This window comes from Equus asinus, chromosome 21, assembly GCF_041296235.1.
Source record: "Equus asinus isolate D_3611 breed Donkey chromosome 21, EquAss-T2T_v2, whole genome shotgun sequence".
NCBI lineage: Eukaryota > Metazoa > Chordata > Mammalia > Perissodactyla > Equidae > Equus > Equus asinus.
In genome coordinates, this window is record NC_091810.1 from 26,803,195 (window position 1) to 26,826,282 (window position 23,088).

Sequence of the window (23,088 nt, forward strand, 5' to 3'; positions counted from 1 at the left end):
TACTGAGTCTCATACTCTACTGACAAGGCATTTTTGACAGAGAAGTACAATGCGTTTCAGCTCATCTGCCTTTCAGCTCATCTAGATGATGTTACCTGAATGATCAAAGCATAGGCAACACTGTATAGTTATACATGTGATCTCTGGAGCCAGCCGCTTGGGGCTAAATCCTGGCTTCATCACCTACTATGTGACCTGCATCTATTACTTAACGGCTTCAGTTTCCTCTTTCATAAAATGGAAACTGTAATAACACCTAATTCATTGATTTGTGTCAAAGTTTAAATAAACCATTTCATATAAATCAATTAAAATAGTGCCAGGCACTTAACCATCACTCACTATATATTGGCTACTATTCAAATATTTTCACTTGGCATGATACATCCAGCCACATGGTACAGAGATGAGATGGGCAAAAGGACAGAGTTTTCTTCTACCGCTGTTTGTGATTTTCCCTGTAGCCTCTATTCTAACAACTATATCAAAACAACTCTAATTTTATGCAAATATTTGGAATTAACTTTTTCAAGAGGAGGTAGGCACGGGGTCAGAGAGGAAGAAATATTATGTATTTCGTGTAGAACCTATCATTTGTTTAATGAATTATTTCCCCCTCCCCTCTTCATTAGGTTAACCTTCCTATGTCAAGGAGCTTTATCTGTTTTGACTTCTCGCTCTGTTTACAGGACTGGCCTGGTGAGCTTTAAAGCGCCTTACATTTCCCTTGAATGTACTTGGCAAATTGCTTACAGTCTGGCATCATTATCATGAATGCATGCTACTGAGCTCACATGCTGTATCACCCCTAACTCGTTTCCGTCTGTAAAGAGATTTAATTGATTCCCATTTCCTGTAGAGTACTCCATTAATCCACTTAGGACAACAGAGAAATAACATTGCCTTTCAGTCCATGAGCTCATAATGAATTCACACTAAGCAAGGATGCCCAAATCAGCCCATTTCATTCTAGTCATTCACATACTCTGACGGATGAGAGCAAAATCCTCAGCCTTAATTAAACCTTTAAAACTCAAAGTTGCACTCTCAACTGAATAAACTGATCTTCTTTGGTTGGTTTGCATATGTCAGCAGAAGAAATTAGCATATACTACTGGACCCTGCTTTTGCTATGCTATCCCACCCAAATCAGAGTAGTAAAGATTTGGTGTATGTTTTAAGGAAATTGTCTTCAGGAATCTGAGGAAGCTATACAAATGTAGAAACCCAGCAGGCTAGTAATTCCAATTGGTTGTCGTTAAAAGAGTATATAGAGGATTTTTATCCCTAAGTCTGCCATTTCTAAGGTACTTTAATAGTGTGTGGAAATTGCATTTTTATTTTTATTCATTCTTTTATTCCTCAACCTATGAGGCAATAAATCAATCATTGATAATACGCATTTATGTGGTATCTACAAGACAATAGAGTAGAGGAAAAATAGGATAGCATGACATCTTTCTCATTTTTAAGGATGCGAATTGATACATACAACAATCAAAAGACTCTCCTAAACAGAATATGACTAAATCCCTTTAAAACTCCAGAGAATTTACAAGTGGATATTCCTAACAGAACTATTTGGAATAGCACAAAATTGGAAATAATCCAAATGGCCATCAACTGGCGAATGGGTAAACAAAATGTAGTATATCCACATAATGGAATATTATTCAACAATAAACAGGAATGAACTACTGATATATGCTACAATGTGAATAAACCACAAAAACATGCTAAGTGGAAGAAGCTAGATGGAAAAGATCATATATTGTATGATTCCATTTATAGGAAATAATTCAGAAAATAAATTTACAGAGGCAGAAAGTAGATTAGTGATTGCCTGGGGCTGGAAGTGGGAAGAGAGAGTATCTACAAATGGGTACAAGGAATCTTTTGGGGATGACAGAAATGTTATATTGGGTTATGATGATGGCTATACTGAAAATTTTATGAAAAAGTCACTGATTGTGCACTTACTATAGGCAAAATTTACAATGTATAAATAATAGCTCAAAAAATTGTCTAAAAAATCAGAGAAAAGAAAAATCAGTACAGGCTGAGATAGACTGGGAATGCTAGGTGGAGAAGGATAATCTCTGCCCTGAAGGATGGGTAGTATTGAGTAGCCAAAATGGAATTATTTATATCATCATTTCAACACTACTGACTGTTGTCATAATGAAGGCTAGAAAGCAGCTTACCTTCTCCCAGATCCACTCACCACATCCACAGGATCTAAGTAAGGAGTGTCTTTGTTTTGTTCACTGCCCTATCTCAAACTACTAGAAAGTAGCTGGCACATCAAGGGAACTTAAGATTTGTTGAATAATTCACTAACTCTCCATGCCACATCTTAGAAATCCATTTAGTTAAACAATTTTTCCTGTGTTTGAAAACAGTACGCTGTGTTTGATTGTTTATTTCTCTTTCCTTTCACTCTTTCTCTCCCTAGAAAACTCAACTACAAAATTGTTGAAAGCAGAAAACTGAACATTGTGTATGAAGGTTTCTGTTTGTAGGGAGTAATAATAATAAATTTTCAGCTACTGTACTCATGCAGAAACTTAAGTGGCTAAAGCCTTTAAGATTAGTCTAATGAAAACTTTAAGAAATAAGAGATATAAACTCCAAAACTTGAATCACAAAGTTTCCATCAATATAAAAGAAAAATCAATTCTCTACAGCTTGAGAGAAGAATCAATTGGTCAAGGTTGTACGAAGCTTTAAATGATCTCTGATGTACAAACTCCTAAGAACCAGGGTGGTGGTCCTATTCAAAATATAAATGATTACAGAAAGCTGTTATATTATGAAGTAACTTCCGGAGAGACTGGAAATGATGCATAAGAAACCTAATTTATTTTTCTCTTTCCTACAGCAGCAGAAAAATGAAACAGCCACCACACAGCTCAGATCCAGCTTTTATCTCTTAGCTACAATACTAGCAGATTCTGGCCAGAATTATCCTTATATTGTTCATGTCTTCACTTTTGGTCTGCTTCGATAACAAGAGAAAATATTTCTTTAAATCCTTTAATTGCAGAATCCTCTACTAAATTGTGCCGCTTCCTTCTCTGCAATAGGTCTAGCTACCACCTTTTCCTTTGTGTCTCCATAGCAACCATTAGAAGGCAGATTGGGGATCATTCTAACGCCTTGTCTGCTACAACAGGTTTTTAATCTCTCTCTCTCGCTCTCTCTCTCATATCTTATTTCAGTTAACTTATTTCAGATAGATAAATAGACAAACAGACAGATAGATAATGTCGTTTTATTATTCCCAACCACAATTTTCACGGTAATACTTTCTGATCCAGAATTCATGAGCATTTCCTATTAAAAGTCATGTCAAATCCAAACTCCTGTGACCAATTTCCAAGCTTACATGTCGCTGCTCTGTCCATTACTATGCTATCATATCTTATTTAATAATCCAGTACATCTAATTCAGACAAGTCAGTATGCTACATCCTTACTAATTTTGTGTATATAAAAACAGTATTTATAAAATAAAAGTAAAGAATAAAAAATGAAAGAAATACAACTAAGACTTTTACCCACCAATGATTACACAAAAATGTAACATCACCATTATCTTTCTGGCTGGTGTAGATGTTATTCCCTCCCCATTCTACTAGAGGTAACTAGAATCCTGAACTCTGTTTTTATCCTTCTCTTGTTTTTCACTATAATTTTCCCACATAAAAGTATACTCCTAAACAATATTTTATTTATTTTTACATATTTTCAAATTATGTAAATAAAATCACACTATATTTCTTCTTCTAAAATTTGTTTTTATGGTTCAATGTAATCCTAAGGTTCATCAGTTTTCACTGGTGAGTAGTGTTTTTGTATGAATATACCACAACTCATTTATTCACTCTACTATGGGTGGACTCATGTTTTTTCCAGTATATTTTTTAATATAAACAATGCTACCACAAATATTCCTGATGCACATGGACAAGGGGTACATGCATATGGGCAATGAAATGGAATTGCTGGGTCATAAGAGCATCTTCAACTAAGGAGGCAATGACAAAATGTGTCCCACAGACCAAGCAGTAAACTATACTCTCATCAGTGTGGATATGTGTTATGACGGCTGGAAATTCCCACCTAAAATTGTTAGTCTCAGACTTTGCTATATTTCCTAATTTTGTGGGCTCAAACGCTGTTATTACCTGGGTTACAACTGATCCATTTCTGATTACTAACGATACTTAGCACATTTTCATATACTTATTGGCCATTCCAGTCAGAGGTGGAAGTTTATGTCTTTTTCCACTTCATTTTCTGATTTCTTCTTAGAGGTTGGTAAAATTATTTACAAATACCCATTATTATTTTTATTTATATTCATTGACAATGATTTTTCTGGCTTGTGTCTTACATTTCACTTTCTTCTTGAGGTCTTTCAATGAAAAGAGGATCTAAAGATCAAATGAAGTCAAATGTATCCTTAATGATTTCCTCCATAGAGCTTTAATATGTCTTGTTTAAAAAATCTTCCCTACTTCAAGGTCATCAATACATTGTCCAAATCATTTCCTAATTTTTGGTTTGTATTTTTTTTTTGTGAGGAAGATCGGCCCTGAGCTAACAACCTTTGCCCATGTTCCTGTTTTTGCTTGAGCTAACATCTGTGCCAATCCTCCTCTATCATATGTGGGACTCTGCCACAGCGTGGCTTCACAAGTGGTGCCAGGTACATGCCCGGGATCTGAATCCTTGAACCCCGGGTCACCAAAGCTGAGCACACAAACTTAACCACTATACCACCAGGGTGGCCCCCTCTAATTTTTAAAAATAGTTTTCCCTTTCACAGTTAAGTCTTTAATCCCCCTGGAATTAATCTTTTATATGAGGTGAGGTAGGACTCCAAACAAATGTTTCCCTATGTGGATAATCAGTTGTTCCACATCACTTAGTTTGAAAAAAAGAAAGAAAATCCATGCTAGCTCTTTCCGACATTTTCAGATATGAGGGCTTGTTTCCAAGTTCTCTGTGCTGTTCCACTGGCCTGTGTGTCTAACCCTGCACACAGCCAGACTTGCTTAATTACTGGAGATTTACATTGAGTTTTGTTATCTGATAAAGCCTAATTCCACTGACTTGTTTTTATTCTCCAAGAGTTTCTACCAAGCTTTGCCCTTTATTCCTCAAATATACCTGTGAATCAGTTAGTCACACTCCACAAACAGACAGACAAACAAAAAACAAACTATAGACATTTTGATTTCAATTATTCTATCTATCAATTCATGGAGAATGACATGTTAGCATTCCTGAGTCCTCCAGTCCATGAAAATGATATTCTCCCATTTATTGAGACAATTTTGTTTTTCCATAAATATGTATATTTTTCAACTACAAAGTTTTCACACCTCTTTGCTGGACTTGTTTTTTGCTCCTAGATTATTTTCTCCCTTCACTGTATTTCTTTTGAGTTTATTTTGTTACCTTAAGTGAGCTCATTCATTTTCATCTAAAATTATGTTACCTAATAAGCTTAGATATTAATGTTCATCCTTGCTTCTTGTCTAATATGTTTTTAAGATGAAATTATCCCTCTACATAATACTTTAGGTGCCTCAAGCATGTCTTGCTATGTAGAATTTCTACTATTGTCACTTCAAAATATATTCTATTCTACTTTGCCATTTCTTATTTGACCTATGTGTTAGTTAGAAATACGTTTATTAATTTTCAAAGATATGACTTTTCTGGTTTTCTTTTTAGTACTGATTTCAACTTAATTGCATTTTGGTCATATTTTCTTCAAAGCTAATACATCATCAAATATTGAAAAAAATGTATTCTGCAGTTTTAGGTACAATATGCTATACATGTTCATTAGCTGGAGCTTGTAATAGGGTTCTTTAAATTTTCTACATGCTTACTGATGTTTTTCTCTGCCTGAGCTACCAAATAATGAAAGAGAGACGTTACTATCTCTTGTTATTATGATAAATTTGTCTATTTCTTCTGGTAGCTCTATTTTTGCTTCATACATTTGAATATAATATATGTCTCGTGACTTAATCTCCAGGAAGCCTTTTTAAAATAAAGTCTATTTTGACTGATATTAAGATAGCCATACTTACTTTCTTTTAAATAGTATTTTTCTGGGATATCTTTTCCATCTTTTTAGCTTCAAAAATTCTATATCCTTATGATTTAGGTGTGTTACATTGCAAATAGTCTACAGATTTTTTTTTAGTTTGGAGCATTTAGTCTACTCACATTCATCATGAATTAATGATATATATTTGGATTTATTTCTACATTTTTTCCTTTCTGCTTATCTCGCCTTTCTTTCTTTTTCTCTCCTTTCTTATTTTTTCTTCCTTTTCCTCTCACCACATAGGTTGATAATCATTCACATTTTTTTTTACTTTTAGTATAATTACTCTATAACTTTAAGATGTATACTTTACTTGGAAGAGTCTAAATTTGATCTGTATTCTAATTTAAATCCAGTCTCCTGCCCCAACTGTAAGGATAAGGCACATGTGCTTTTTATTGTTTGTTTTTCTGAAGTTTGTGTACATTCTGTCCCCCAGCATAAAGTATTCACATCCTGCAACATCTATGACTTTGACTTCCTTCAATGTCTAGAACTCTGCAAGAAGAAATTTCCAAATAGAAGCTAATGACAGTCTTATACATAGGAATTTATTCTGTCAAGACTTCAGTTAGAATCATGTAATGCTAGCCAGCTTAAGACCAGGAAAAATAAATGACCAAATATGGAAATTGGTCATCAGAGATCCCATGCACATAGGCCGAATATGGTAATGTTGAAGTCACTTACTCTTGGTGACAATTATTGATAAATAACACCCTTAATATTAAAGTAGTTTACAGTTTTCCACGATTATTCTGTACAGAAGACATTATCAATATATATCAATTACTGGTTCTCCTCTCCTAATGGGCACTCATAATACTGAAGTTAGGTGAGGCTGTGTGACTTGCTTTGCCCTACCTAACAAAACTTTGAAAGAAGTTGCCAGTGTAACTTCTCATTGGAAGCAATTTTCCATGCTGTTTGCCTCAGATTCTTGGCCATGGTGACATGAATTTCATATGATACAGTCACAGGATAATGGTATCTCCATCAGCTTGGATCACCGAGGAACCTGCCTGGAGAATAGCTGCCCTGAAGAGCTGTCAGACCCACAGTTAATCCCACAATCAAGGAATAAGCTTGTGTTAACACAGGGGCTTGGAGATTACTTATTGCTACAGTAAAACTTAGCTGAAGCTGACTGATAATGTATGTAACTTAATTCCTATCCTATCAGGCAAAGTGGATATTATTTTTCCCCATGTGAGATATAAAGTTACTGAAACACGACAAAATTACCTCACTTTCAAGGTCATCCACTTCTAAGTATCAAGACCTGGAAGAGAATTTCTCTTACAAATAAAATTTAAGGCACACATAAGCTGACTAAATTGACAATGTGTCATTTCGTTAGAGCCCAGTATAATTCCTACTTAACACTTCACAAAAATGTTTGTAAAACAAAATCTCCATTGTAATACTTACTTGGAACTATAAATTCTATTTCTTCTGACACAGCGACTCCGAGTTTATTAGAGGCAAAGCAGCGGTATTTCCCTTGAAAGTGAGATATGTGCCCCTCATTTGGGATCTTGAATGTTCCTGAGTTGTTAGATACAATTATTCGAGGATCAGAGAGGTTAAAAGGCTTGTCATCCTTAGTCCACGTAAATCTGTAAGATAAAATGAAACTTAATAATCTTGAAAAATCGTAATATATTTCTTAAAGTATTGATTAAAAAAATGTATAGAAATGACAAAACCAAGACAGTTTATGGTAAAAAAAAAAAAAAAACCCACATATATTTAATAGAATATAATAAAATACAAATAAGGGCCTCAGAAGAATCTGAGAAATCTTACCAGCTCCTGTTAACTGAAACTTCACGTTCCACTAAAATTCATATGTTGAAGCCTAACCTCCAGTGTAATGGGATTAGGAGGTGGGGCCTTTGGAAGGTGATTAAGTCATGAGGTGGAGTCCGCATGAATGGGATTAGTGTCCTTAGAAAAGAGAGCACTCTTACTGTCTTCCTCCACGTGCTATGAACCAGGAAGCAGCCTTCACCAGACACCAACTCTGCTGGTGCCTTGATCTTGCATTTCCCACCCTCCAGAACAGTGAGAAATGAATATTCATTGTTAAAGCACCTAGCCTGTGGTATTTTTCTTATTGCAGCCTGAATGGACTAAAACACAAGCCATAAAAAAGCTGTTACAGGGGCCAGCCTGGTGGCGTGCTGGTTAAGTTCGTGCACTCCACTTCTGCGGCCCGGGGTTCACCCTTTCGGCTCCCGGGCGTGGAACTATGCACCGCTTGGCAAGCCATGCTGTAGAAGGCATCCCACATATAAAATAGAGGGAGATGGGCATGGATGTTGGCTCAGGGCCAATCTTCCTCAGCAAAAAGAGGAGGATTGGCCACGGATGTCAGGTCAGGACCAAACTCCCTCAAAAAAAAAAGAAAGCTATTACAAACTGGGAGAATATAAGTTGAAGGCAGGCTTTGTTCTATTTTTAAATTAAAGTTATTTTTTAATTTTTCCAATTAGAAAGATAATGTAGGACTTTTACTAATATTCTGGAGACTATAATAAATATAAATATGTAATGTGTGTGTATGTATAAAGATCACACTCAAAATTCAAAAACACACAAGTACTATTAAATTCAATCACATTTCCATCAATATTTTTAGATATATTTGCCACATATTTGAGACCACATGAATATATAATTTCAACAATGGAGTTTTTCCAGTTATTACAATGCTAGTAAAGACAGTTTTTATGACTATATTATCTTCTGTCATATGGTTACTATTTAAGTTGCTTAACTATTTTCATTTTTTCCCTTTTATAAGCAATACTATGGTAAACAGTCCCACATATTTGTTTTTTGGTGCTTGTCCAAATAATTCTCTAGGTCCAAACAGTTCTTCAGGCCAATTCCTTAAAAGTGAGATCAATAAACCAATAACATAAGAAAATTTTTATAGCTTTTATAAATGCTGCAGAATTGTTTTCTGGAAAAAATATACACAGTTAAATTCCCACTCCAGCATGTGACACTGTCATATTTATGGATTGACAAGGCTGTAAAAAGCTTTTTTTAATCTTTATCAATCTAACAGACAAATAACGACTTCCCAGTTTGATTTTATTCAGCATTTTATATACAAGTGTGACCCATGTAAATTTGGGTATGTTTCAGGACACCAATTCTTACGCTGATGTATCTGATGATTCTTTCAACAGGAATAACAAACCTCCATGGGATACAGGTATATCCCTGAGCCAACCTCTGTTGCCAATCTTTTTTTTTTTTCCTCAAATATTGGCACCTGAGCTAACAATTTGCCAACCCCTTTTTTTTCCTTTTTCTCCCCAAATCCCCCCCAGTAGATAGGTGTATACTTTTAGTTGTCTGTCCTTCCAGCTATGGCATGTGGGATGCCGCCTCAACATGGCCTGATGAGTGGTGCCATGTCGGCGCCCAGGATCTCAACCCGCAAAACCCTGGGCTTCCGAAGCAGAGCGCACAAACTTAACCGCTCGGCCACGGGGCCGGCCCCTGGGACATATATTTTTGTTAGGAGTATGCCTGCCTTCTCCACCAGCAACTTCTTTCACTTCTCTCTCTCTATGTTTTATGTTTTCCTTCCAAAAGGATATATAGAATCTATTCTTTTAAATTCCTCTATGTTGACTGGGATCACTTCACATATACAGAATTAAACACTTCCATTTGACAATATGTTACATCGCCTTTTCATTCATTCCAATCTTCTTTTGTGATCCTAGACAGAATTTTATGGACACCTCCCCCAGTTGAGATCCTACATAGCTCTTGTTACATAGTTTTAGATATTGTCTTTCTTGATATTGCTGTCACTGTTGACATCGCTCAATCTGTTCCTTTTGCTATTGTGATGGATATGTTTCTCTTCTTGTTTTCTAATTATTTTCTAACTGCTTTGTGTAGCATCTAATTAAGCTTTTCTAAAAAAGATTTATTTATAATTGACCACTTAATGCAACACTTCGTATTTACAAAAGCTTGTTTTTGTCCAATGTATTTTCTTGGACTTTCAGATAGAATATCAAATTAATAATAATATAATATTATTAATCATATTTTCTTAATATTTATAGTCTTTATTTTATTTTCTTACACAATTGTATTGGACATGACTCTAGAAAAATAAATAATGGTGTTAATAGCAGATACTCCATTCTTATTTCTGAATTTATTAGACATGTTAGTACATGCTAGTAGTATTTCACAATTAAACTCGATGCTGGATATTGACATGATAAATACATTTAATCATTAATCATCTCTGGTGATTGTATGATTTTATCTTTTGATATAATAATTTGGTTAATTAATATTAATATAAACCATAATATTGATCTATATTCACATTGATTGACTAAATTCTTCTTCATTCTGTATAATTCTATCCATATTTACATACACTGATAGAATATATTCTATTTGGTAAAATACAGAAATAATGATAATATAGCATGTTAATGATACACTAAGAATGATTTTTAAAATATCAAATCATCAGGCAATAATAATGTTAGTCACAATACAATTTCAAATAGTCAATTTTCATTAAATATGTATGTTCTTAATGGATATAAAATAATTAAGCAAATCAATAAAATTACGTAGCTTTGCTGCCCATTTTAGAATCACCCGGAACTTTAAAATCTGAAATTCTCCCCACAGCTTCTCCCTCGTCACTCTTAATAAACACACATTTCTTTCTCCCTTCCAAAACACAGGAGGTACTTTGAAAGAACTTCATCACTGATTAGGATCACCTAGAGTAACAATTATTTAATTTAAAAACACTGGATAGTAATTAATATACCACGTAGATAGTATTCTGCCATCCGGGATGACCAAATATTTCTATAACAACTTAAAAAAGGTAAAGTAACAACTTATTCACTGAATAAGATATGCGTCACATTTAAGGACATGCAATAATAAATATGTATAAAATACCGTTTATAAACGTATTAACTTTTGGCTTAATAATTGCTACCTTTCACTAAGTAGAATAAAGGATCTCCTGTTTTTTAGCCACCTTGTTCACTTGTAAGGTAAGGAATTGAATATTTCCACAGTGCCGAAGCCTATGCTAAATATTTAACATAAGAATTTATTTTATGGTAAAAATAATTTTGACTGGCAGAAGAACATATGAAAAATAACCAAACTTTATTTTTATAGACATGGCTACCACTCATTTGGTAACGTTTACCTTTAATTGTGTATAGATTTATAGACCAACAAGTATATAATGGTCAGAGCGAAAAAGAAGCAAAAAGACTCTATACATTTAAACCACTATATTTTTGATGGATTACTCACGTAGGTTCTGGATTTCCTTTAGCTTCACATTCAATTTGAAAATATTCATCGAAGGGAAAGGCCACTTGCACTTTTGACTGTTTTATGATGGTTGGAACCTGTTGAACTAAATATTAAAATATGTATTTAAAGAAAATGCTCTTCAAAAACTGAGTGAGGTTAATTTAGCTATAACATAAATACTAAATATACTTTCTATATCGATAAGTAAAAGAACCGTAAAAGAGTAAAAATTATAGAACAAATCTGACTTCATTGCAAAATGTATTTAATTCTAATACACTTCACTGACATCATTTCATGTTGCCATATATGTTTATTTTATTTAACCCCAGAAAAATGTGACAATTTTTGAAGCAGAATAAAAATTTCCATGTCAACTTTAAAATATCTATTTTTAAATTATTGACATTTAGTCTATGTTGATGAGTATATGCATTTTTACTTAGCTCAGTTATTTTGATAGTTCTTTTTTTCTTTATAGTTTTATAAGACATTATAATTAATTTATTGCTATTCGATTATTTCCTTCCATTGATATGTGATAACTTATTTAATAATTATCTTATTATTGGACAGAGATTTTTTTTTACATTTTTCTCCTTCCAGGTAACATGTACTTCAATAGACATCCTCCAGCATATATATTTTTCCTTTATTGACGTAGTGACTTACAATAAATATCCAGGAATGGACACAAATGGTAATCACTCTGGATAAATGTTAATATCATTTCACGGGGGTATTTACCAGAAACAAGATATGTACAGTACAGTGGTTTCCCACATTCTTGTCACCAATGAACACTAGTATTTAAAAATGAGGGGCCAGCCCAGTGGCATAGTGGTTAAGTTCACATGCTCTGCTTCAGTGGCCTGGGGTTCGTGGGTTTGGATCCTGGGAGCAGACCTACACACTGCTCATCAAGCCAAACTATGGCAGCATCCCACATAGAAAATAGAGGAAGATTGGCACAGATGTTAGCTCAGCAATAATCTTCCTCAAGCAAAAAGAGGACAATTGGCAACAGATGTTAACTCAGGGCCAATCTTCCTTACAAAAAATAAAAATAAAAATAAAAATGATAAAATATTTTACTAATTATTACAAAGGAAAATATAACCTCCTCATTCTCTTTATTTTTATTTTATTTCCATTTATGGCATTTGTTAATAAATGTTTTTCCCTGAGTTTATTACTTGTCATTTCTCATTTATAAATTTCTCTTTCATATCTTTTTCCCATTTAACCACTGGGGACTTGAGGTTAAGTTTCTTCCCCCCTTATAGAATTTAACACTAATAAACATTAATATAAAAATAATAGCTAATAAATAATGGCATTTTAATAAAGGATTCTACATATTCAAATACCTCCTCACCTTGTGATAAACTTAGCTAGTATTTGACAAGTAAACTTCAAGACCAATTTGAAAAGTGGAGATGACTTCATCTCTCATGAAGTCAGGCACCTCGATGGAATTTGTGAGAACTGTGACTATTAAGTAAGTGTACTAATGCTGGAGACACAAATTTGGATTAAGTTTGAAATAGGGCACAGATCATGATATATACAAAGATCTCCTGTCAATGAGCGCTCAATAGTTTTCAAATTGATACCTTCCCATTTTAGTACAGTTCTTACAACTAAGGGGACAGGACTGAATTCATAAGGAAGTCCAAATGGTTGAGAAGCACAAGCCTGACTTTGGCAAAGATGTTTTGAGAAAAGCAATTTGGAGCAATGCAGTGAGCCTAACTTACATGAGTAATATTCCACAGTGGAGTTATGAATAGGACCCTGAACCCCGAGACACCGAGCCAGGCCCTGAACCACTCTGTTTTCTCATTTGTAACATTAGGGATTCAGGCTATATAAATTGCTCTTAGACTTTTTGGCCTGAGGATCCCTTTACATTCTTAAAAATTACAGGCGAGGGGCCAGCCTCAGCTTGAAAACGGCTGAGATATTTTATAGTCATTTCTGATGACTGTGGATATTGTTGTTGGATACTACAACAAAACTCAACAAGTGGTAGTTTCTTAAACATTTTTTGCAATATGGAATCTAAAACCATTTTAATAAACTTTTCATATTCTGCTATAGTAAAATGTTTTATCCATGGGTTCTTTTTAATTCGTACATGATTTTGTAACATCACACAATAATCATCAAATATTGGTTCTTTGAGTTATGCAGATCTTCCAAATACTGACGCATTTCATTATATAATATCAAAAATTCACATTTGTTAGTATCTTCACTGATATAACCAGAAAAGTCTTAAATGTGGGGAAGCTGTGAAGCTCAGAGTGGAGAATACAAGTTCTCCACAATTCTAATTTTTACTTAAACACTCAAATTTTATCATTGACAACACATATTGCCAGTTGTTTCCCTTGAAGTGACAGGCTCACTTGGTTCATTTTGGGGAAAATATCTGCCATAAACCTGTCAGAGTAACCAAAATCTGTCTGTCAGTTGTACTTTTAAGTAAAAATGGCATTCAGCTTGGTGCTCAAACAATGACACAATCAGGGAACAGAGACTATCACAGGACTTTGTCACACAGCAGAATTACTTTATGTATATTTCCCAGTTCATCCCACAGAACGTACGTTAAGAAAAATATACTGAAGGATGGATATGTAAGAAAATCAATAAGGTTTAACTGCTTCAACAAGGGTAATCTTAAGCAAAGCTATTCTGTTTTTACTTTTGTTTCTTTTTCACTGTGAGTATATGTCCGTGGAAAATACCTTGAGTACTGGTACATTTTGGTACCAATGTCTTGATCTGAGCTGGGACAACAAGAGCTTTCCCACCATTGTTTTTGTGACATCAGTGCAAATGTCAATCCAGTGAAAGACAAAAATGGCATCATAGTATTATTATGAAATGTTCGATGTCTTAGACTGCCTGAATGAGTCTCTGGGACCCTGAGAGGGCCACAAATCACATTTTGAGCATTGACGGCCAGCCTAGAATAATAACTACATGCCATTGTCAATTTTAAAATTCAATTTTCTTTACCTTTCATCTGATAATTGAATTTTACTAGCTTAGGGACATTAGCCCAAGTTCAGTCTTTATCCCTTGGATATTCATAAACATTTTAACAACATGCAAAAACACTCCGATCTTCATTGACATTTACCTTGTTTCTGATTACTACTATTTCTAAGTAGATCAGGTCTTAAGCTTACTGTAAATTGATATTATTTAAATTTTACTACAGTTATAAATGGTGAGGGATGATGCACAATAGCAACAGTCCCTAAGATATCAGCTAATAACTTGTGAACAACTTGTTTATTAGAACATTATTCTTTCTGAAATTTGCTAAGGTTGTAAAGTCTCAGCAATAGCTAATTGTTCAGGGGATGGAGCTAATAACCTTTGGGTGTTTATAAGAACATATATTCTACATTATAAATCCCTTCTTCCATAATTAGGCCAATTACAGAGACACTAGCCTCGTTGACATTCAAATTGGATACCTGCCTTAGTTGCATTTGCTAGTGTGTGCTCTAGAGTACTGAAATAAATGGATAATATTCAGTTGTTCTGAAAACATGTCATTAATATTTTATAACAATTGTTGTCTAAGGACATTACTGCATGAAAATGCATGAGTAACTGAGACAACCAGAATAAAAATGTCTGCTATGGATTAATACACAATTTCACACCCTTCACCATTGATGAACTAAATAAGAAAAGACGGAGAGAAAATGTATATTCTAAGATTCTAAGAGAATGTGGTCAGGAATCTCAGTGCATCTTTGTTGCTACTAGGGAAAAAAAGGTAAAATTGTTAACCCCTTTTCGCAAGGATCACCAAGAAACTTGCTCTTAATTTGGCATTGCATACTCAAACCAAAAAAATCTATTAAAGATGAATTATTTCAGGGTCTTGGCCAGAATTTCGATAACTAGGCTGCTATATATTGTGTGTAGGCTAACAGAGTTCAGCTTGATATACAGAGAACTTTCAATCTGTACATCTGTAGAACAAGGAAGCAGAAATCCTGAAGAAGTGGGAATATTGAGACAGAGACTTGAGCCTCTGTCAAGGATGGTAGAGAAGGAATTCTTAACTTGGGGTTGAACTACTAGTGCAAGGTTGCCCAAAGTGTGTGATGTGGAACTGCCACATCAAGTAATTTAAGGCAGCCCTCAGAAGACACATTATATTATACAGTAAGAGGGTTACTTCCCTTTCTATTCACATTCAGACTGTCTGAGTACGTCAGAAGAAAATTTCAGTTCAGCGTTAGCACTTCTTTAATGTTTACTCAACCTTCTGAGGTCATGACTAACTATCTAGAATATAGATGATCTGAAAAGATTATTTCCAATGCTAAAATTCTAATAACAAATGCCTCTTGTATTATAACTCTCTAAATTATATATGGAAAAGATGGTAGGGACAATATTTGAACTATATGGATAAAAATATCTAAATAATCTCTCAAGGGTCTTTTAGATCTCATGTACTTATAACACAAGAGAAATTCCCCAAACCTCAACATGACATAGTTGATACACTATTACAGAAACTGTGTTTGCAGATGTCTTATATTTTGAACTTTTAATTACTGTAACTTATTCAAACTGATTTACTATAGTTAAAAGTCTTTATCCATTTTTACCAACAGATGCTAAGATATATATTTCCATAAAACCACTGACTAACCTCTTGATATGAATTCCCACTAAAGAATGCTCTGGATTTTCAGTAGATATCATCTTATACTTTCAGTTGTGTACTATAACAATGTTTCTAAAATATTTTTCTAATTCATTGTTTTCATTCTTAAATATGTAATCATTTTGAAAAAGAATACAAAGATTATTCACTTTCTTTTTGTCATTATTTATTGAATACCAGTAATTTCTGAATCACAATTCTCCTTAAAATAAACTAACCTGAGTATGCAAAAGTAATAGCTGTTGGTAATATTGCAGACTATCTTACATGGCAAAATACCACCTGGTCTATAGATTATGTGCCAAGTTTGCATGAGAGGCAGAAAGATTGAGCTGCAAAATAATTATAGCAAACAGCCAAATATAAGCCATCCAAAAACGGAAAGAGGCAGAGATGAATTCTGATGACAGATTGCTGGAAAATATATGGAAATATGATAGAAAAATCACATTCTCAATCTACAAGTATTCTACTTAAAAATTAAAATGCAAATATGAAATTCCATAAAGTAGGTATTGAATGCTGTCACTTTACCTGAAAGTGGTATTTCAATGGCTGTGGAGAATTTTAACAGGAAGAAAATTAGAGATACGATTAAACCTCTTCCATTTAATAGCATCTCCATTGTTCTTCAAGAAGGAGGCAATCCAGAAAGAATGAAAATTTAAAATCTCGTTGTACTTTTGGTTTCAAGTTGAGGAGAACGTGGTTAACCTGGAAACTCAAAAAACAAACAGAATAACATACTCTAAGTTTATATATTCTAAAAAATACCAACATAATGAAAATTAAATACGTTTTTCTGTTGGCATTAATTTTCCTCTTTATGAAACTATTCTCTAATAACTCCACATAAATGTAACTAGTTTTTTCTCTTTATTTTTAAGGCACAGTTGATATATGACATCTTATAAACCATAAACCATTCCAATGAATCGTTATGTTTCAGTCAGAGCAACTTTTACTCGATGGCACTCTAGTACACGCTAATGAGTGTCAGTGGCGATGAGAATAACTTCATTTAGTCCATTTCATTCAAAAGGTGGCTCTTTTTCAATCAACTCTTTATATCAGATATCTAACCCCATTTGAGTCATTTACTAAGCATCACGAATTTAATCTTTGATTTTTCTGGCAAAATAACTTTTCATGTTCAAAGTTTTCACACTAATAGAAGGTAAATATGAGCTATAAGGAGTAGAAGAATGAAGAACAAATGAATAAGGACCAGCCACTTTAACTAAGCAGAAAATAACGGCATCAGTCGCTTTCCACTTAAACAGGTTTATTCACACCAAAGTTTGCAGAAGTAGAATAAAAATTAAAATGTCGATTTTACTTTACTTTCTCTTAAGCTTCCATTTTTTTTCTGAAACACTGTGATACTAGACTGAAATATTGTTTATAATGTATTCTTAAAAATGAATTTGCTCCCAAATGTGATAATTAGTTTTTCAGGTACATGATTTTCTTTTTCCATAAAAATCAATTACTCTATTTATTCACTTAGAACTAGCGAAAAAAAATTAATTAGTATAGAGTCAGACATGCCATTAAATTTATATTTAATGCCAAGTATTTTGGCTTTACTTATTTCAACTCAAGTTGCATCAGAAGAGATTAAGGACGGGCTTCTTTCACATATGTATACAAGCAGGTCAATTTTAAAGTAATAACTAACACTGCTGTTTTATTTTATAATTTTGAAAGCCTGAAGAGACAGTAATCCTATTTATATTTTAATTTGAAAAAAGTTATAGTGATCATAAAGAAAAATAATCCCATTCCTGTCTCCAAAATAGGTTGTGAATCTTTGTTCTTGAATCAGAGTAATGACATTACTCTACTGTGATCTCAATTGATCTGTCTGTAAAATGGGAATTGGAAAGAAATTATCCTTGTGTGGTTCAGAATATTTCCTAAAATGACAAGTAACTTACATTGGTAATTAAAAATATTTTCAAATGTGACATTATGCTAATTGACACCCACCTTCCTGATCTAATGAATTATTCCAAGCAACAAAATAAAATGTGGAAAAAATTGCTTTCATTATAAAAAGCAGAACATTGCCTAACTATAAAAACTGAGTTCTACATATTTGTACAAAGTTGGGGGACACTGAACCATTTAGCTATTTATAAGATGTAAAGTTAGGAGAAAATATTAATGCCTTGTCCTTTGAATTTTCCTTTTCTTTCTCTCTTCTGAAACACTTTGATAATAATCTAAATTCATTATCTATAGTTATATGTTACTCTTTATCTGCAATCTATTATTTAATATTCTGTTCCATTAATATGCAGTGATGATTTCTTTAAGGGTATCTCATGTATCTGTTTAATGAGCTGTCCTCTATTTGTAAGGAGAAACGCTTTCAAAACCATGATGCTGTTAGGAGACCACATTTCCAGATTAATCTATCATCCTACCCTGATATAGCGAATAAAAGTACTAGACAGTTGAATAAGTGAGAACAGGCTCAATTTCAGTTAATCTCCTGATTTAGGCTAGTCAGCTTAGTAGTCCCTAATTGTCATAGTAAAATACCTCGTAGATACTAATTGTTCAATAGTGATGATCTGACTTTTGGAACTTTAATAGTTTTAACTACAGAGTCTTGATCCAAGAAATTCTCACCCATCAAAGGATGCCACATTGAACCCTGGCTGAAAATGAGACTATAAATTAAGAGATATAACAAACACTGATGATACCATCAGTTTACAAAATATGAATAATGGTTAATTCTACTGCTGACCTTTTCTCCTGCAGAAATTAACTTCAATTTACCTGAGACTTATACGTTAAGAGGCTGTTACATAAAAGTTATTGGAAGTTAAAATGTGAACCCCTGCAAGCAAGACTCCATTACATGATGACGACAGACGGAAAATAGCTTTCAGATTGAAAAGGGTAAGTCAGTCATAATTTCATTGTCAGAATGTATAAAGGGCATACTGTTTAGTAATTATGTTTTGCAATAGAAAGATAGCAATAAAATCATATTCCCATTTATCTTTCTTCAAAGAATATGAGTTTAATGCCTCACACCAGACCTCAAAGATATAAGCACTTATTGAAATTCAGGATGGAGCTGACACTAAGACAAGAAGAAAATATACTAACATATTTTTGAGGCCTAGTCACATAAGGCTGATGTCTGATTGCTTAATGCTAATGACATACTTCAAACCCAAAAGAGAATCAGTGAATTTTCATGATCAGGACAAACTGGGTTAACTCTTCCTACTATCCTAGCTCATCCTTGGAAAGAAAATCCTCCTTGACATCTAACTCAAAAGTAAATAGATGTCTTAGTGTCATTAACAATTGAGGCTTCCTGAGTACCTCAGCTTCTCTAGTACGAACAGTGTGATATGGATTAATAACACACTGGCTTCGAGACAGAAAGAGAAAAATGGACAGGTGTGCATACCACATGGGACTACTCCTAATACAACAATAAGCAAATAAACCTCTTTGTTTCTCTAAAACAATAGCCTCTAACATACACACATCATCAATATTATAAATTGACCTCATAGATCCCTCTGATGTTCTTAACTTGGTTCTACTGTGGTAAATCTAGAAACAACTTACTCTCTTCACTTAAATTCATCTTCTGCTTTAAGAAATGGAAAAGAGAGTTGGCTTAACCTTTGTCCATTCTACCTGACTTCCCAAATAAATGCAAAGCTATTGTGGCCTGCTGACCAGTTAACAGAAGAGAGTGATGCATACTGCATAAGATTATGGAAGATGGAGTCAGTATATAATGAGCTCAAAGTCATCACTTACTAACTATCCAACCTCTCACTCATCTCTACAAATGAATGTAAGAGTTGCTGCCCTATAGCACACTTATGAGGGTTAAGTGAGGTAATGTATGTTTGACACAGAATAACAAATGAAATTTACTACTATAGTGACAGTGATGGTAGTACTTTTGTTGTTAGTGGTAATTAGGGTATAGCCTCTAGTAATAATATTCTGATCAAAAGAGTATGGTTAACTTGTATGGCTTCTACTAGAGTTACTAAATTGTTACAACTTAATAAATAAAAGACTATTCACTAAAGTACTTAGTAGTAAAATTGTATTAATTGATTAAAATACTCTAAAAAAGAAAAAAAGGTGGGGTGGGGGGGGTGTGGTAGATTGTTCACAGAAAGTCTTCAATTCCTCTTCCCTCGTATCCACATGCTTTGCAGTATGACTTTACAGGTCCTCCCAACGAGAAGCTATTTCCTCACGTCTTGAATCTGGCCAGTCTTTGATCAATAGAATGAGTTTGAGCTTAGGACTCAATTAGACTTGCAGGTTTTTATTCTCTCTTTTGAAACCCTGTGCAAGTCTAGAGGGCACTAGCCTGCTAGAAGATGAGAAACAATGTCACGTCACCCTCTGTAATCTTGGTCAACAGCCAGCCAGCCACCAAATGTGAGAGGTCACCATCCTAGACGAGCCAGCCCCAGAAGACCTGCCTGCTGAACACAGATGCATGAGCCAGCCTGGTCAGCAGCAGTCCGGACTGGCTAAGGTCAGTAGAATCACCTGACGGAGTTCAGCACATACTACCTCAAAATACAGCACCTTGGGGAAACAATAGAAAGAATAAATGAATGGGACTTCATCAGACTAAAGAGCTTCTTCAAGGCAAGGGAAAACAGGATTGAAACAAAAAAACAACCCACTAATTGGGAAAAAAATATTTGTAAGTCATATATCCAACAAAGGGTTAATCTTCATAATATGTAAAGAACTCACAGAACTCAACAACAAAAAAATCAAACAACCCCATCAAAAAATGGGCAGGAGACATGAACAGACATGTTCAAAGAAAGAAAGAATCTTCTTTCTCCAAAGAAGATATACGGATGGCCAATAGGCACATGAAAAGATACTCATCATCACTGATCATCAGGGAAATGCAAATCAAAACTACACTAAGATATCACCTTATACCCATTAGAATGGCAAAAATAACCAAAACAAAAAGTAACAAATGTTGGAGAGGTTATGGAGAAAAAGGAACCCTTATACACTGCCGGTGGGAACGCAAACTGGTGCAGCCACTATGGAAAACAGTATGGAGATTTTTCAAAAAACTAAAAGTAGAGATACCATATGACCCAGCCATCCCACTGCTGGGTATCTATCCAAAGAACTTGAAGTCAGCAATTCCAAAAGTCCCACGCACCCCTATGTTCATTGCAGCATTAATTACAATAGCCAAGACGTGGAAGCAACCTAAGTGCCCATCAACTGATGATTGGATAAAGAAGATATGGTATATATATTACAATGGAATACTACTCAGTCATAAAAAAAGAACTAAATCATCCCATTCGCAACAACATGGATGGACCTTGAAGGAATTATGCTAAGTGAAATAAGCCAGATAGAGAAAGACAATCTCTGTACAACGCCACTCACATGTGGAAGTTAAACATGTAGACAAAGAGAACAGAATAGTGGCTACCAGGGGAAAGGGGGGGTGAGGGGGCGCACAAAGGGTGAAGTGGTGCACTTAGAACATGACTGACAAACAATAATGTACAACTGAAATTTCCCAAGGTTGTAAACTACCATAAACTCCATAAAAATTAAAAAAAAATACAGCACCTTGGCATATTGAATATTTTAAGGCGAAGGAATTTTACAAATGGCAGATGTGGGAAAAACTCTTTGATCTTCCCCTGAAGCAGGTCATAAAACGCTCATGTAAGAGGTTTTCCTCCTATCCATGCACGAAGAGGAGCTTCCTTAACTGCGAAGATGGAGGGACAATTTACAGAATCTAAGCAAATAGACCTTGCCTAGCTTCTCACGGGTTACTACACTTAGCTCAGACCCCTTTTGTTCTACTGCATTTTTCCATGACTTTCCACTCCTCATCAAACCTAGCATAAAAATGCTTCAGGTTTTCATTTCTTTATGAAGGCTCCTGTATCACATAAAACTTACATCAAATAAATTTCCAAGCTTTTCTCCTGGTAATCTGCTGTTTGTTACAGAGACCCAGCCTAGAAGGGTAGAAGGAAAAAAGATATTTTTCCCTCCCCTGCACGTCTGAAGAAACAGTAGAATTAGGGATAATAGTAAATGTTTCCTGTATTAAATCAATCTGTTTTGGTGTTGTTTGCAAAGCAGAAATAACCAATTGATGCAGAGAGGTATAGAATAAAACAATTGATAAAATATTGATAATTGTTGAAGCTGTGCAATCAATATATATATATGGAGGTTCTTTACACTAATCTATTTTAGGGTATAATTTAACATTTCCGTAATGCAGACATGTTTAATGTCTATTCAGTGTATGGAAATAAAAAACAAGCCTAAAATATTCCAACAGCAGTAAGGAGATTCCGTTAGGCAAAAGGTGGGCAAAGTCATGAGAATACCTATTGGCATACTTTTAAAACAAACAAAAAGGACAGAAAGACTCCCTTATGGCTACTGTGTTATCCAGCCTCTTCTGTGTGAACCAGATTCAGAAAATTTGGGGTCCCTTGGAACATAAATGTATGTATTCACTAAAACAAGCATTTAATTTAACACAATGTTTGCCCCTTATTGCTTTATAGGTCCAAATAAGTAAAATATAAGCCCAATTTATAGTAATTATTTAATTCTGAGTAGCTGATAGTATATCCTCTGGATGTCTTTTGATAGTTCTTTCATGCTTTGATCCTTAATTCACCAATTTTGCATTACGTTTCCATTGGAGTCCGCTTTAAATTTCAATAATAAAGTACAGAAAGGCAAAAAGGGATAAAATGGGTTAAAATTACATTGTCACTTTGGACTATTATGCATATATATCCTACCCTTCTAAACTGAACAGAAACACAAAGCATTTTAAAATCAGTTTAAAGGTCTCCAGCTATTAATA

The 23,088-nt window shown here is 34.2% G+C and overlaps 1 protein-coding gene across 21 annotated transcripts in view; it reads right to left on the bottom strand.

The window, feature by feature from the left end:
• The window catches only part of CHL1 (cell adhesion molecule L1 like), a 210,427-nt gene that overhangs the window by 66,172 nt on the left and 121,167 nt on the right, over positions 1-23,088 (bottom strand). For 11 of the 21 annotated variants that reach the window (XM_070492631.1, XM_070492620.1, XM_070492637.1 and 8 more), the window contains exons 2-4: positions 16,722-16,908; positions 11,474-11,579; positions 7,565-7,752 (exon numbers count right to left, since the gene is read on the bottom strand). In XM_070492631.1, coding sequence (XP_070348732.1) covers positions 7,565-7,752; positions 11,474-11,579; positions 16,722-16,812 — 385 coding nt within the window. In that variant the 5' untranslated portion in view covers positions 16,813-16,908. The remainder of the gene's footprint in view (positions 1-7,564; positions 7,753-11,473; positions 11,580-16,721; positions 16,909-23,088) is intronic. The other 10 variants (XM_070492626.1, XM_070492632.1, XM_070492621.1 and 7 more) reach the window with 1 other exon arrangement.